Consider the following 17,621-nt stretch of genomic DNA (forward strand, 5'->3'; position numbering starts at 1 on the left):
GATTTTAGCAAGGCGTTTGATAATGTTTTCCATAGTAGGCTTATTCAGAAAGTAAGGGGGCATGGGATTCAGGGAAGTTTGACTGTCTAGATACAGAATTGGTTGTCCAATAGAAGACAGAGGGTTCTGTAGAAGGAAATTATTCAGCCTGGAGCTCGGTTACCAGTGGTATTCCTCAGGTGTCTGTTCTGGGGCCTCTGCTCGTTGCGATTTTTATAAATGACCTGGATGAGGGAGTGGAAGGGTGTATTTGTAAGTTTGCCAATGACACAAAGGTTGGTGGAGTTGTGGATAGTGTGGGGGCTGTTGTAGGTTGCAATTGGACATTGACAAGATGCAGAGCTGGGCAAAGAAGTGGCAGCTGGAATTCAACAAGGAAAAGTGTGAAGTGATTCATTTGGAACATTGAATTTCAATGCAGAATACAGGATTAATGGCAGGAGTGTGGAAGAACAGAGGGATCTTGGGGTCCACAAACATAGATCCCTCAAAGTTGCTAACCAAGTTGATGGGGTTGTTAAGAAGGGTTATAATGTGTTGGCTTTCATGGGCAGGGGAATTAAGTTTTAGAGACACAAGTTTATGCTGCAGCCCTATAAAACCCTGTTGGAATATAGGAATATTGGATGCCAACTTGGAATATTGTGTTAAGTTCTGGTCGCCACATTATAGGAAAAATGTGGAAGCTTTGGAGAGGGTGCAGAGGAGATTTAACTGGACTGGAGGGCAGGTGTAATGATGAAAGTTTGAGGGAGCTAGAACTTCTCTCATTGGAGCAAAGAAGACTTGATAGAGGTGTACAGATGATGAGGCATAGATAGAGTGGATAGCCAGAGACTTTTTCCCAGGGCAAACATGGCTATCTTTAGGGGGCATAATTTTAAGGTGATTGGAAGAAGGTATTGGGGAGATGTCAGAGGTAGGTTCTTTCCACAGAGAGTGATGGATGTGTGGAATGCACTGCCAGCAGTGGTAGACAGTCAGATACATTAGGGACATTTAAGCAAATCTTGGATAGGCATATGGATGATAGTAAAATGAAGGATATGCAGGTTAGCTTGATCTAAGAGTAGGATAATATATCGGCACAACATCGTGGGCTGAAGCACCTGTACTATGCTGCACTATTGTATGTTACATGTTCTTTAACATCTTTGATTTTAACTGAAGCAGTTCCAGTTTTTCACGTCTGTGCTTGTTTGTGCACTTTGTCAACCCAGCCAGTAGCTGAATGAATCTGTATTGTACTCTCTGTTGCCTCAGCATCTTCCCAATAATAAGGAGCCATAAGTGTCCACAGTAATCCAACTGTGGACTTACTAAGTTTCTGTATACATTTGCATTGCAAAGTTTAGAAACAAAACCCCCTATTGTCCTGTACTCCATTAGAATTTCTAATAACATTATCCACTTGAGGTGTTGTTTTTTAATATCTTAGAAGCCTGTAAACCTAAATTCCTATGTATTCCAGATCACCGAATGTGCTGGTGTTTGTATACATACCCAGTGAAGTTGGAGGATTAATTATTTCATTGTCCTGCAGTGGTACCTTAGAGAGGACACATTTGTGTCTGCTCAGCCTCCCTTCAGCTTCAGTTCACACACCACTCAGACATCACATCCTTGATCTCAGGAAATCTGCTTAGTTTTGCCTTGGAGAACTACAGGTTTGCTGTTTTTCTGAATTCACTTTCTGTCTCTAATGACAGTTGTGCTATGAACCCAATCATCTGCATTCTTTTTTAACTGAAATTACAAAAACTTGATCCAAGGACAGTATTTTAACTGAATAATTTCAAGATACTATACTATATGGAATTTTAAATTTTATATTTTTTCTGCTGTGAAGCTTCTCAACATCATTGAAAAGCTCCTTAATAATGTATTGTGTATTCACATTTTCAACCTCTAATCCCATGAGTCTCAAATATTTGTACTTGCACAGTATAGCCAGGATGAATTGAAGTCGTGTGCCATAGCCTTTACTCTTAAGGAGTAACGCCTAAGGACTTGTTGTTTAAAACACACAACAGTACTAATTGTATTATTGTTAAGCAGAACCCTCAGGTACAGGGAATGTATTTTAAGAGATTGTTTGTCTCACTGCCTGTGTGGAAGTCAAGACTATTTTTAATCAATCATAACATTAATCAGTTACTATTTCTCAGAGCTGCATTAATGTATAAATGTTGCTTCTTCAAGGTTGAACATTGCATTTTGTGAATCCTTAGTTTGTGTGAACAATGTGGAAAGGTGCTTGAGCTTTTGCTCGACTTTTTGAATGTTCTGTTCATTGATCTGACCCTGGTTTCAAAGCTTGCAATTTTTGGAGTCTAACCCAAACTGAAATGGAAATTGAACTTTGGGGTTTCTCGGGAAATTTGAAGATTTCTGTGGAATTTGAAACTGGTCGCAAAAGTCAAGCCATCACTGAAGCTCACATTAGCCATTGGATCAGGGTAGCACAGCTTAAAGCAAAATCAATATGAACCAGCATGTACCTAAACACAAATTTTGTTCCCATCTCATAACAAAATTGACTTACCAGCTTGGCCAGATACTGCAGAGGGTTGACTCTGTGGGTTCAGATAAAGGTCTGATGTATTCACACTGATCAAGACTGTGGAGGTTCTGAAGAAGTACACCATTTTATTGAAGATTGTAGCAATGTAATTTGAGCGAATTGGAAGCTGCTGTCAGATGAAGGATGATGGCTAAATCTTTGAAAAAATGGACTCAGAATTCTAGCTGAAAAACACCAGAGCTTGGGGGACTTTGAACTGAAATTAGTATAATCTGCATTGAGTGAAATGCGCAATAAATCTGAGAGATATATCTTTGTTGTATTTGCTATTTGACGTATAATCGAATATACTTAGGGACCAGGATTTTTCAGTTCATTCAGTTGCAATTTATGTTGCTTTTGGTTCGGTTGTTCAAGTAATAGTTGAAGAAAAATTAAATTTTGTTCTTTATTCATTGGGTCATTTGGTGAAATATGGTTCTTTTGGTATATTTATTTCAATCAAGATCATAACATTTACAAAAAGCAGGAAATACATGCCAGTTAGCTTAACAACTGTATTTGAGAAGATATTAAAAACTATTACTAAGGATGTTATCACAGGGCATCCTAAAAAATTCAAAATAATTAGCTGGTGTCAATTTGGTTTTGTGGAATCGAAGTCATGTGTAACCAAACTGTGCTTTAAGGAAGTAGGTGCTTTGGATAAAGGTGTATGTGCTGTACTTGGATTTTCAGAAGGCATTTGTTAGTTGCCACATCAAAGATTATTGCAGAGAATAAAAGCTCATGAGTGTAGGAGATAACATATTGGCACAGATAGTAGATTGACTGGCTAACAGGAAACAGTTGGCATAATTGGATCATTGTCTGGTTAGCAAGATATGTTGAATAGTGTGCCACAGGGATCACTACAGGCTGTTTACCTTTTAACAATTTAGATAAATGACTTGGATGAATGGACCGAAGATTATGATAGCTAAATCTGTAGATGGCTCAATGCTTGGTAAGTTTTAAATAGGATATATAGAGGCTACAAAGGAATATCAATTGGTTAGGGGAGCTGTTAAAGTGACAAAGATCCAGCATATGGAGTATAATGAGGGAATGTGACCTTTTCAGCATAAGGAATTAAAAAGCATATCATTCAAACGGTGCAAGATTTCAGAGCTCGGAGATGTGGGGAGCTCGGAGATTCAGAGGGATCTGCTTACACTTGTGCATGAATTCAATATGTTAAAATGCAGATATAGGAAGTAATTGGGAAAACTAATCAAATGTTATCATTTGTCAGGAGAAATGGGAACAAAAGTAGGGAGTTTGTGCTTCAGCTGAGTAAGGTGTTCGTGAGACATGGAGTGCTGTGTACAAAGAAACAAATGAAATGCATGCAGGAGTAGGCCATTCACTCATTCGAACCTGTATGAAATGGTTCTAATGAGTTTGTTACATTATGGAAATTATTGATGGGTTAAATCTGTAAATTCCATGGTAAAAATGGTGAGCAGGGTAATTTCTAGCGCATGATCATTTATCTTTCCAATCAGTTAAGAAAGGGCTACAAATCCCACATCAGAAGATTAAATATTTTAAACTTTTAATTCATAACAGATTTCTGATAACTGTTTTAATGTCTCTTTTGATTGATTAATACATTATTATAGCTTTGGGTTTATTGGCAAATTTTATCTGGTCAAATTAAAATATTGCCAGAGTTTTTAAAAAAGATAAAGTTACCTGTAAAACATCTGCAATTAGGAATACTATTGCAATGGTATGTGAGGTTCCATCCTGTGCCATTGCACCTTTCATTGGCTATCACTCTTGTGCCATCCCCAACCTCTTGTTTTCATCCCACTCATATCAGGCCCCTCCCATGTCCCCATTCCACACTTTCTTCCTGTGAAATTCCATTCACCACCTTCAATTATGTTCTATGCTCCTCCCTTGCCAAACCCTTCCCTTTTACCTTGGCCATCTGCCAAGAAGCAAAATGTGTCCTTGGAAGTTTGCCGCACTGTATTCAAAAGTTATATTGCGTCGCTCATCAACTTTTTCAAGGATTCATGTGCTCATTATTTACCATCTTGAAAAATGGATTTTACAGATGTATATAAGCTTAAGGTGAGGAGCCCATTTGACAACGGAGAGCCAGTTGACATGATTTATTTGGATTAATTAAGTGACTTCCGCCTCTTCTAAATTCTAGAGGATATAGGCCCAGCCTGTCTAGCCTTTCCTCATAATGCATTCTGCTCATTTGAGGGCCAACTCAATCCTGAATGTTGTCCAAGTCTTGTTATGTAAAGGTGTTGTCACATAAAGAGTTCCACATTTATCAAGTTTTCACGATGTGGCAAACAATATTGCCAAAGCTCCTATTCTTCGCCTGGCAGTGCCAACCATTTGGTACAGTTGAAACGTGCCTGTGTGTTTTGTTGCGTGTTGTGCTATGCTGTTACAGACTAGGTCCAGGTAACTCCTGTCCTTGCATGCCTTGCTAATATCAGGCCAGCGCAAGGAAAGATTAAGCAGCCTAGTCAGCATCTGGTTAGGCTGGGAGGCAGAGAAACTGCCAATGTGGCCACAACCGAACAAACAGAGATAACAAGGTGTGGAGCTGTATGAACACAGCAGGCCAAGCAGCATCTTAGGAGCACAAAAGCTGACGTTTCAGGGCCTAGACCTATGATAGTATGCTGCAGCTCTGGATTCACATGTAGACCAGATAAGGTAAGGGTAACAGATTTCCTTTCCTGAAGGAAGGGACTAGGCCTGAAAAGTCAGCTTTTGTGCACCTAAGATGCTGCTTGGCCTGCTGTGTTCATCCAGCTCCACACTTTGTTATCTCGGATTCTCCGGCATCTGCAGTTTCCATTATCGCACCGAACAAACAGAGGAGTGTTTCCCAGTATTTTGTGGCGGTCAGTTCTGTGGATCCTTATTCTGGTGTACTCCAGTGAAGACAAATAGCCAGATCCACTGCTGACCCCGGGCTAACTTGGTGCCTGTGGATGGAGGGCTGTGGAGAAGATCCTCACGGTGGAAGTACTGACTCAGATGGTTCAGGTTCAAGTTCCTCTGGTGCTGTCGACAGGGTTTCCCTGGAGACGCTGGCCTGTGAGGTCTCTCCTAGGTTTACTTTGCCGGCGCCAGAGGCTGCTTTCTGTGTGATCCCCGCACCTTTGTGATCTCGGCTCCGGCCCTCTGTGATCTCGGTTGCCGAGCAGCGACAGGACGCGGCTCCCGGGGGTTTGGGTCTTCTCCACCCACTCTGGGTCTCGGAACCACAGTCATGGCCCCCTTGGTTAGCCTGGCCCGGCCCGGGGTATCGATGGCTCAGGCAGTGATTCCGTTCGTGAGGGGCCCCGAGGACCGGCATTTCTTCACCAGTTTCCAGGAGCAGGATAACGCGGCGTTCGCCCGCTGGAACCCGGACGCGGCGGCTCCCGATGACCTCTACCCGCTCGCCCCGCACCGGCACGAGGTGCAGCTGCTGGATTCCAGCTCGGGCTACAAGAGCCCCGGGGCCAGCGCCGACAGCGGCACCAGGAGGATCCCCAACCTGGCACTTTACAGGCAGCCGGCCGGGGAATGCCGAGCTCACACCGCCATCCCGGTCGCCGTGCAGGAAACAGGCGAGAGCCGCCTCTGGAACTCCAAATCCGTCTCGTCGGCTGCCATCCGAGCCAGAGTGGGAGGTACAAACTCGGAGTGAATCGTGGGGATGGGAGAAGGGCTGGGCATTGGGCATCGGCTTGGATTGGGCATTTGGGGTGAAAGGGGTTTGGACATTAGGGATGAGGAGACGTTGAGCATTGGGAATGAAGAGGGTTTGAGCTTTGGAAATGAGGGGGGATTGGGCATTGAGAATGCAGAGGTTGTGGGCATTAACGATAAGGGGGAATTGGGCACTGGGAATGAAGACGGATTGGGCATTGAGGATGAAATAGGATTGAGAATGAGGAGAGATTAGGCATTAGGGATGAGGGATTGGGCACTAAGGATGAAGAGGGATTGGGCATTGGGTATGAGGAGGGATTGGGTTTTGGGGATGAGGAGGGATTGGGTATTTGGAGCGAAGAGGGATTGAGGATGAGCAGAGATTGGGCATTGGCAATGAAGAGGGATTGGGCCATGGGGATGAAGAGGGATTGGGAATGAAGAAGGATTAGAATTGGGGATGAGGAGGGATTGGGTTTTTGGGGTGAAGAGGGATTCTGCATTGTGGATGAGGAGGGATCGGGCAATAGGGATGAGGAGAGATTAGGCAATGGAGATGAGGAGGGATTGTGCATTGGGAATGACGAGGGATTGGGAATGAAGAGAGATTGGAACCGGGGATGAGGATGGATTGAGCTTTGGGAAAGATGAGGGTTTGGGTATAGGGGGTGAAGAGGGATTGAGGATGAGGAGATATTGGGCATTGGGGATTAGGAGTGATTTGACAGTGGGGATGAGGAGAAACTAGGCAATGGAGATGAGGAGGGATTGGGCATTAGAGATGAAGAGGGCTTTGGCATTGAGGATGAGGGGAGCTTGGGCATTGTGGATGAGGAGGAATGGGCATTGAGGATGAGGAGGGAATGGGCATTGAGGATGATGAGGGATTGGGCATTGTGGTTGAGGGGCAGTGGGCATTGAGGATTTTAGAGGGGCTGGGTACTAAGAAAGGGTAGGGGATGGGTATTAATAAGGAGGAAATACTGCATATTTCAGAGGGAAAGCAGCTGAGTGATAAAAGTAAGCTGGAACTGGATGTTGAGTTCTGGTCCATCAACTGAAGTTTTGCTGAAGAAAATGAATATAGTGTCACACAAATTTATTATCACCTAGAGTCCTAACTTCAGAGCTTTTAACTTAGGACAAGTAAGGTGAATGTTGCTGGACCCAGTAGGGGTGCAGTGTGGGAGTGCTTTGGGCGTTGTACCAACTCTGTTTGGGCCCTTTAGTGTTACAGTTCCATCTCTGGAAAACATGGATAAAAGTAGGATGCTGGTACCACCAGGTCAACAGAAATAAGTCTGTTTTGCTTTGCAAGTCCTCTCTGTGTATCACACTTTAAGACACTAAGCATCTCATATTCTCACCACTGACATTGATTGACATTTACTACCAACATTCTGGAGTCACCATTGAGCAAAAACCCAACTCGATGAACCAGGTAAATCATGATTATTGTGGTTATGGGGACAAATATTCTGTGGTGGGTGATTCACTTTCTGACTCCCCAAATTCTCTCACCACCAACGAGACACAAATGTCATGTATGATGGGATACCTTCTACTTGCTTAAATGGTTTAATGTAACAAAACTCAAGAAACTAGAGATTTTCCCAGCTCCTAATTGGCATTCTATTCACCAACTTAAACATTCACTGTCTGCAGTACGGGCACCCTCTGCTGGCAGTGTGCACTATCTCAAGGAAGTCAGCAAGGTTTCTTCAGCAGCACCTCTGAAATCATGGTCAGCATTACCTGGATGGATTACCTCAACTTCCCTCTCCCAAACTGTACACCATCCTAACTTGGGTGAAAGTTCCTTGTGCATGGTCAGCCCAAGATGGAGGGTTGTGGAGTAGGGGGATGATCAAAGATTGAATCTACATTGAATTCTGGAGGACCAAGATGTTCAGCACAAGTCAGGTCCACAGAGTTAGATCATAGGGAACAGACACTTCAGGATGAGATCATGTACAGTGCTCAACAGGGATATCACATTTACTGCTTTAGTTATTAGCGCTAGTCTGTGCATCTGTAAAATCAACAGAAATACATTTGCTTTGTCAAGCAGAGGCCTTAAAGTGAACTGTTTTTATCATTGTAAAAACAGAAACCACAGCCATGAAGTATTTGGAATTGTTGGCTATTACTTTACAAAAATTTTACTCATTTACTCAAAATTTGCACGAATTAGAAAAAGCAAAACAGTAGAACAGCTGGTGCTGATATGCAAAAAGACATTCTCACTCTAATTGCAACAAAAACAGGCTGGTATTGCATGAATAGGAATCAAAGTTGCCTGTGGCAGACATTTGGCTGGATTTTTAATTACAACCTGTTGAGAACAGTATGCTCCAGTAGTTTGCAGAGAGCTATTCTACTGCTCTGCAGAGTACTATACTATGTCAGTAGTTTGCACAGAGCTACTCGGTTCAGCACATTTGCCAGTGGCTTTTGTTAGGTCAGCCACTGTGTTATGATGTAATTTCTAGGTTTTCTGACCAATTATTGACGGGGACTGTGGTGACAACTTGTATGGCACAACCACAACTCCCGTATTTAAGTCTTAAGTTTGGATTTAGGAGCTCAACAGAAGAAAGTAGGAAGTGGTGATCAGAGATAATGGGAACTGCAGATGCTGGAGAATCCGAGATAACAAAGTGTGGGGCTAGACCCTTTTCTGATGAAGAGTCTAGGCCTGAAACATCAGCTCGCGTGCTCCTAAGATGCTGTTTGGCCTGCTGTGTTCTTCCAGCTCCACACTTTGTTATCTAAAGTAGGAAATGGTGTCAAGATTGAAAAGGCAGCACCTTGATTCTGTGATGCCACCAGGATGTGATGTGAACACTGCAAAGCACATGAAGCTACAGGGAGCAAGGTGGCGTCTTTGGCGGGAAGGGAGATGAACGGCAGCCAGACATGCAGTGCCGTATTCCCGGATACAATCTCAGAAGAAATTCGGTGATTCAAACAGGGCAGGCAATGTAAGGTCAATAGTATGTTGCTATCACCTTAGCTGATCGTAATACAGGATAAGTCAGATCAGAAAGTGTATTATGGCTTGATAGATCTTGAGGTTTTATTTTAACAACTTGTTTACCATGGTGGTTACTTAATGAAGATACTTATAAGAGGCTGCCATTGTACTTTTAACAAAGTAACATCAGAGTTTATTACATACAAAATGAAAAATAATGAACTATTTCACACTGTATAAGAACTATTTGAAATGGTCTTCGTACAAATACCAGAAATAAAGATTCAATTGTTTTACCTGTAGCAATAAACTTACAGGTTCTCAAACCTTGGTCACTCTGTTTCCACTGTTTGGTTGGCTCAACTGTACTTCATTTAATTCTGCAACTCTTGTATTTTCATGAGATCCTTAAACAAGCGGTTAACACAGCTCACTTGCTTGTTCCGTATGTGTTCCTTAAACTCATAGATTGAACAGCTGTGAAGATGCTTTCCTGTTTGACATCGTAAAAACTTCTGTTCCTGGAGTTTTTCTCTGACTAACCTCTAAGTCACTCAGGACCTTGTTTCTTCTACTTATGTGACTGTTTTAGAAATGTCTAAATTGCATTGCCACTCACATACCAACTTTTTGTCACTCAATAATCTGCTTCTTCCTTTGAAAAAAAATCCACATTCACTGACTTCCAGAAAAGTTCTGTTTCTCTTGTTAAATTAACTTTCTTTCTACACATTTTTCCAGTGTCATAAGGGCAACTACCTATTTTTTTTCCTCTTCTACACTTATTTTATAAAGCACTGAACTATCCGTCTTGTTTTTTCTTAAAATATGCAAATTTGAATGCAAGTAAACAAATTTCCAGACAACTTGACACTGCTCACAGATTCCTTAAACTTGTTTATCTTGCAATTACACTCTTCCTTCTCAGTCTGTGCCCTTTTTTCACATTCCCTGGTCTGTCCATAGCTGGCGTTCACCCATCTCCTTGCACAATAAGATGCCTCTCTCTCATCATCACCCTTAATAAATGTTTTCCATGCATCCAATTAATCACTCCTATCACTCACACTCATAGGTCACTTACGGCAACAGTTCATAACCCTGAAATACTACGGGTGCTTTTTGTCCTTAAATACAGCATGTGTGTGTTTTTTTAAAGAGGGCTGCTATTAAAACTAAACGGCTGAAGGGGTCAATTCATGGCAGCCTGGCAAAAAAAATAGTGGGACCACTGGGTTATTGCACATCCAGGTGCAAAAGAAACTTCAAACACTCTGCACTATGAAGGGCAGACAACCCTCTACTCAACAGCAAGCTATCTTCCTGCGGATTATGTCTGGAAATTCCAGGCGCATTTTGTGCTTTGTACAGAAGGACAAAAGTTAACAGTCAGTTTCATTCTCCTGGATTGTGTTAATGGAACTAAATATTGTTTTGTGCACCAGTCTGGATTCAAGTGTGAGTGTGCTGTGTGCATCACAGTCAAAGAACCAGACACTAGATACCCCTGTGTTGCATGTAAAAAAAACTGTCTCACTCCAAGCTCTAGAAATCAGAGCTAGCAGCCAGCCAAAAGTGAAATTGAACCACAAAAGGTTTCTTTCTCTCTAACCCTGAATGTTGCAATTCAATGCACAGTTAAAAAAAGAGTTTCAAACAATCTATAAAACTAAAGATCATGAAACTGACTGTTCAACTATTAAGCCTTAGTTACTGGTAATATCCAGTGCAACATCTGCAAAATTACACTATCCACAGATCATGAACAAATCAGTGACTATTCCAAATTTTAAAATTTTTTTTTTGTATTCACGTCCTGTCACTAATCTGCGTGTCCGTGTGCAAGTCTGTATATATGAAACATTACTAATTGTTCTCATATTTAGGATCATAGAGTCCCACACTACGGAAACAAACCCTTCGGCCCTAACTTGTTCATGACAACCAAAATGCCCATCCACACTAACTTCATTTCCCTGCACTTAGCCCATATCCTGCTAAGCCTTTCCTCACCATGTATCCGTCAAGCACCTATTAAATGTTGTTAATGTACCCACCTCAGCTACTTCCATTGGTAGCTCATTCCATATGCGTACAACCTTCTGCGTAAAAAAGTTGCCTCTCAGATTCCCATGTATTCTTTCCCCCTTATCTCAATTTGATGCCCTGTAGTCCTCGATTCCCCAACCCTGGGAAAAAGACTGAGTGCATTCACCTTATCCATGCCTTTCATAAGTTTATACACTTCTATGAGATCCCCCTGCGCACTTGCCTGTAAAGAAAAAAGTCCTAGCTTGTCCAACCTCTCTGTATAACTCAGTCCCTTAAGTCCTCACAACATTCTTGTAAATTTCTTCTGCATTCTTTCCAGTTTAATAACATTCTTCCAATACCAAGGTGACCAAAACTACACACAATAATCCAAGTGCGACCTCACTAACATCCTGTACAACTGCAATATAACTTCCCAACTGCTGTACTCAGAGCCCTGACTGATGAAGGCCAGTGTGCCAAAAGCCTTCTTCACTACCCTGTCTACCTATGACTCAACTTTCAGAGAACAGTGCACCTGAACTCCAAGCTCTGTCCATTCCACCACTTTCCTTAAGGCCCTACCATTCACCATAAGACTCCTACATCGATTTGACTTTCCAAAATGCGACACCTCACAGTTATCTTTATTAAACTCCATTTGCCTTTTCTCAGCCCACTTCCCCAGCTGATCAAGATCCTGCTGCAATTTTTGATAATCTTCGTCACTGTCCACGATACCACCTATTTTAGTGTCAGCTGTGAACTTACTAATCATGCCTTGTACATTCTGATCCAAATCACTGATGTAGATAACAGTAATGGGCCTAGCACCGAACCCTGAGGCACACCACTAGTCACAGGTCTCCAGTCCAACAAGCATCCTTCCCATTACTACTCTCCACTTTCTACCATCAAGCCAATTGTGTATCCAATGTGCCATTTCTCCCTGGATTCCATGTGATCTAGCCTTCCAGAGCAGCCTACCATATGGAACCTTATAAAAGGCCTACCTGAAATCCATACAGACTACATCTACTGCCCTGCCCTCATCAACCTTCCTGGTCACTTCATCAAAGAACTCTAACAAATTTGTGAGACATGATCTCCCATGCACAAAGCTGTGCTGACTACTTCTAATCAAACTCTGTCTTTCTAAATATATATATATATATATATAAATATATCTTATCTCAGAATCTCCTCAAGTAACTTACCTACTGCAGATGTTAGGCTTGCTGGTCTATAATTCCCACGTTTTTCTTTGCAGTCCTTCTTGAATGAGGGCACAACATTCTCTACCCTCCAGTCTTCTGGGACTTCATCTGTGGCTAACGATGATGAAACTGTATCAGCCAGGGCCCCCACGATTTCTTCTCTAGCCTCTTGCAGGGTTCTTGGATATATCTGATCAGGGTCAGGAGATTTACCCACCTTCAGACATTTTAATACTTCCAACACCTCCACCATTGTGATGTGGACTGTCCCCAAGCTATCACCACTAACTTCCCCAAGTTGCCAAGTCTTTCTACACAGTAAACACAGAAGAGAAATATTCATAGAGGACCTTGCCTAAGTTCCACATATACATATCAACTTTCATCCTTGAGGGGTACTATTCCCTCTCTATTTATTCCTTTTCCTTTATTATACTTAAAAAAATCTATTTGGATTCACCCTAATCGTCTCAGCCAAAACTACCTCATGCCCTTTTTCGCCCACCTGATTTCTTTCTTCAATAAACTACTGTATCCCCAGTATACCTCCAGGGACTCCCTTGATCCCAGCTGCCTGTTCCTGAGCCATGACTCCTTTTTACTGGTCAGAGCTTCAATATCTTTTGTCATCTAGGATTCCCTACTCCTGCCATTCACCCTCAAAGAAACATACAGACCTTGAACTCTAGCTATCACACTTTTAAAGACCTTCCACTTGCCAGAGGTCCCTTTGCCTGCAAAAAAAACCTACTCCGATCAACCCCTGCAAGCTCCTGTCTAATTCCATCAAAATTTTCCTTGCCCCAGTTCAGAACTTGAATCTGTGGACCAGTTTTGTCCTTCTCCATAGCTATGTTAAAATTAATGGAACTATGATCACTGGTCCCAAAGTGCTCCCGACTGTCACCTCAGTCACCTGTCCTGCCCTATTTCTCAAGAATAGGTTGAGTTTTGCCCCATCCCATTGTTTACTGCTTGAGGAAACTTTCCTGAACACATTTAACCAATTCCACCCCATCTCAGCCCTTAACACTCTGGCAGTCCCAAGTCTATGCTAGGAAAACTAAAACTTCCCACTTTGGCAACTCTATTTCTCCTGCAAGTCTGCAATCTCCCTGCATATTTGTTCCTCTAATTCCCGTTGACTATTTGAGGGCCGATAGTAAATTCACAATAACGTAATTAATAAACCCAACTGTAACACAAAGCTGGGATAAATTGGCTCTGTTAAAACATAAATTCATTCAAATGTGTGCGAGAAAGGTATCCACAAGAGAAGGGATCTGTTTTTAAAATAACCGTGTTGTGAGTAGCAGAGGGGGAAGGTGAATAAAGGCAGGGGCCATTTCATCCCACCTAACCAGGGAATTTGACAGTTTGGTCTAGCTTGTTCTTGAACTGTAACTAGTTGGGAACCTTGTCCGGTGTCTGGACATAGCAGTCATGAACGAGGGCAAGGGTGAAATGGTCCTCTCTATATCTCACAACTAAAAAATGCAGAGGTGGAGGTGCAAGAAATGGTGGAATCTTACAAGTCTTACAGGTGGAAATGGAGAGCTGAGACCCTCCAAGCTACCTGATGGCAGAATTACAATTTGGATGTCAACATGCCGTATAATCCACAGTTATGTTCTTTATATTCATTCAAAGAATTTGGGCTTTGCTATCTAGGCCAGGATTTATTGCTAATCCCTAATTGCCCTTGGAAAAGTGGCAATTATCTACATCCTTGAACTGCCGCAGTCCATATGGTATAGGTATGTTCTGATGCTCTGATTCCTCTGATGAAGGGTCTATGCCCAAAATGTCAGCTTTTGTGCTCCTGAGATGCTGCTTGGCCTGCTGTGTTCATCCAGCTCCACAGTTTGTTATCTCGGTATAGGTATGTTCACAGTGTCATTATAGAAGAGAAGCCCCAGGATTTTGACACACAGTGGAGTATCAATATGTTTCCAAGTCAGGGTAGTGTGCATCTTGGAGGGAGCTGGTAGGTGATAGTGTTCCCATGTATCTATTGTCCTTGTCCATCTAAGTGGTAGTGGTTGCAATTTCAGAATCTGCTATCTAAGGAGCCTAAGTGAGACATTGCAGTGCATCTTGTAGGTGGTGCACACTGCCGTCACTGTGCATTTGTGGTGGAGAGAGCGAAAGTTGAATGTGCTAGATGATCTGGGAATCAAGCAGCTGCAATTTCCTGTATCGTATCAAGCTTCTTGAGTGTTGTTGGAGCCACATTCATCCAGGCAAGTGGGGAGTATTCCATTACATTCCTGACCTGTGAACAGGTATTGGCGAGACAGGAGGTGATTTACTTGTCACAGAACTCTTGTCCTCTGACCTAACTTTGTCAACACAGAACTTATATGGCTGGTCCAATTCAGCCTTTGGTCAATGGTAACTGACAGAATCTTGATAGTACAGGATTCTTTCTTGTTGGAGATAGCCATTGCCCAGCACTTGTGTGGCACGTATGTTACTGACCACTTATCAAACCAAGTGTGGATGTTGTCCAGGTCTTGCTGCATGTGCACGTGGATTGTTTCAATATCTGAGGTGTTACGATTGGTGCTGAACATCAAGCAATCATTAGCGAACAACCTCACCACTGACTGCATGATGGAGGGAAGGCCATGAAGCAGTAGGAGATGTTTGAACCTGGGACACTAACCTGAGGAACTCCTGCAGGGATTACTGTGGCTGAGATGAGTAATCTCCAACAAACACAACAACATTCCTGTGAGCCCAGGTTGACTTCAATGAGTGGAGAGTTTTGCTCCCAACTCTCATTGTGTCCAGTTTTTTTTAGAGTTTCTTGATGCCATATTCAGTCAGATACAGCCTTAATGTCAAGGTCAGTCATCTCCCTCTGAAGATCAACTCTTTTGTCTATATTTGTTTCAAGGCTATAATGAGATCAAGAGCCAAGTGGGTCAGGCTGAAACCAATTTAAGTATCAGTGAGAGTGCTTTGTTGAGTAAGTGTTGTTTGATAGCACTGTCGAAGATCCCGTGCATTACTTTTCTGAGGATTGAGAGTAAATTGAAGGGATCCAGTTGATAAGGTTGAATTTGTCCTGATTTTTGTTGACAGATCATATTTAGCACTTTCTATTTTGCTGGGTACCCTTCCAGGGTCTTGGCCCGAAACATCAGCCTTCCTGCTCCTCTGATGCTGCTTGGCCTGCTCTGTTCATCCAGCTCTACACCTTGTTATCTCAGATTCTCCAGCATCTGCAGTTCCTACTATCAATGAATGAAAGGATTTCACTTTTGTCAATTAATCAGTCCTGCCCTTTACACAATCACGTTTTATTTTTAGTTTCTTGACTCCTTTTCTTTACCTTTGTATTGACTTAAAAGTTGTTTATTTCTTTCTGTTGAGGTTCTGTTGAAAAATCCTTGGCATGTAATGTTAATTCTGCCACTGCAAATGTTGTTGAACTGCTAAGTGTTTCCAGGAGTTTTTGTTTCTATTTTCCTTAACCAATAATGATTCTGTTGAAAAGACTTTAGTAAGAATTTTGCTAAGGGCCGGGAGGGGATGAGGTGAGAAAATAGGAAGAGAATATTGTTGCTTGCAATAGCAGTAAGTAGTGGATTTGTGAATGTTGTGGAATTTAGTTTCAGGATCTGAAATAGGATATAACAAACGTCTAATCAAGTTGTTCAGTTGATCAGTGAGATTACAGAACATAGTGAATTGCATTTGACCTGACAGAGAGTTTAGTTAATGGCTTGATGATCCTTTTTAATTCCATGCTTCCTTAACAGGAACGTTAATATACTGATTAATGGTTGTGAATCACCATTTTTACAAATTTAATCAGCGAAATGCTTTCAGTAGCTTTCATTATCAGTGAACTGAACTGAATGCCATTGTGACACATTAAGTGGAAAATTACTGATTAAAGCAAAATATATTTTTTTAAGGTTGGACAAGTCCAGTTCGAGTGACACCAGCACCACATGCAGTTCCCGGTTCTCTCAAAACTCATAATTTTAACTTCAATGTGGATCCTGCGGGTCAGGTATGACCAGTAAATACAATGACAGATACTTCCATGCAAAGTTTAACCTTTTCGTTTGAACATCAATCTATGATTAATTATAGAGTTTTTAATCCCTGTCTTTTGTATTGTAAAATGTGTGGTATCTGTATTATATCACAGACTTCAAATGATGCAGCATCTGAAAGTGCAAGAGATGCAAAAGCAAGAAAATATATGTACTCAACTAGCACCCAGAGGTGAGGAACTGATAATCTATGACAATTAATGCTGCCTAATGTCTCTGCCAAATTTGACTATTCATTTTATAAGATTGCCTGACTGTTTAATTTACATTTAGGCTTTTATCCTGGAACATAATGCAGTATTACGCCAGATTTAGTTTTAAGAACATAGTTAAAAAAAACTACTTTTAGTTCCTTAGCAGTTTTTCAGCACTAATTGTATTAATTCAGATTACTGATATGATCATTTCACAGTATATCTGTTGTTTTTTTACACTAATCTTTACAATCTTCATAGGCTAACTAACATAAAAAGACAGTGCTTGAGTTTCTGTACCTTTACATAAATAATACCAATGTAATAGATATGTATTCAAATCAGTGTAAATGATGGGAGTGTTTTAATATTATAATGCAGCCCAAAAACACTTAAGCTTTATATTTTCCACAAGTCTGTATGTTGGATTAAGATTAAAGTACAAAGTTGACAAAATCTCTGGTTACCACTGTGAGTTTCTGCTGATTGTACTATTGAAGGAAGGCTGTTCAATTTGTGTTGATTTCCTTAAGTTTATAAACACTGCTAGGCAGTTTTGTTGTCAAGTTTTTAATTTTAAAAATGTTCTAATTTGCCCACTTTGTACACCAATGAAAGTGGTAAATAATTCCAAAACTGAGAATGCCAGAAAGACTCAGCAGGTCTGTCAGCATCTGTGGAGAAACAGGTAAATATTTCAGTCCAGTATGACTGTTCTACATATTGCATATGTAATTGAAGGTAAATTGTTCATGATACTGTGCCTTCAGTGTTGCTAAACCAAAATTCTAGAATTCCCTACTTAAAAGGGGCAGTGCAGACTTGTTGGGCTGTAGGGCCTGTTTCCACACTGTAGGAAATCTATTCTAATCTAATCTAAAA

General features: G+C 41.5%; 1 protein-coding gene across 1 annotated transcript in view; it reads left to right on the forward strand.

The window, feature by feature from the left end:
• The first annotated feature begins 5,417 nt into the window (after positions 1-5,417).
• LOC125460377 (spermatogenesis-associated protein 48) overlaps positions 5,418-17,621 on the forward strand; it is a 39,833-nt gene continuing 27,629 nt past the window's right edge. The window contains exons 1-3 of the mRNA XM_048547814.2: positions 5,418-6,225; positions 16,402-16,499; positions 16,641-16,717. Of these exons, the coding sequence (XP_048403771.1) occupies positions 5,820-6,225; positions 16,402-16,499; positions 16,641-16,717 (581 nt within the window). The 5' untranslated portion in view covers positions 5,418-5,819. The remainder of the gene's footprint in view (positions 6,226-16,401; positions 16,500-16,640; positions 16,718-17,621) is intronic.

Source organism: Stegostoma tigrinum, chromosome 2 (assembly GCF_030684315.1).
Source record: "Stegostoma tigrinum isolate sSteTig4 chromosome 2, sSteTig4.hap1, whole genome shotgun sequence".
Classification (NCBI taxonomy): domain Eukaryota; kingdom Metazoa; phylum Chordata; class Chondrichthyes; order Orectolobiformes; family Stegostomatidae; genus Stegostoma; species Stegostoma tigrinum.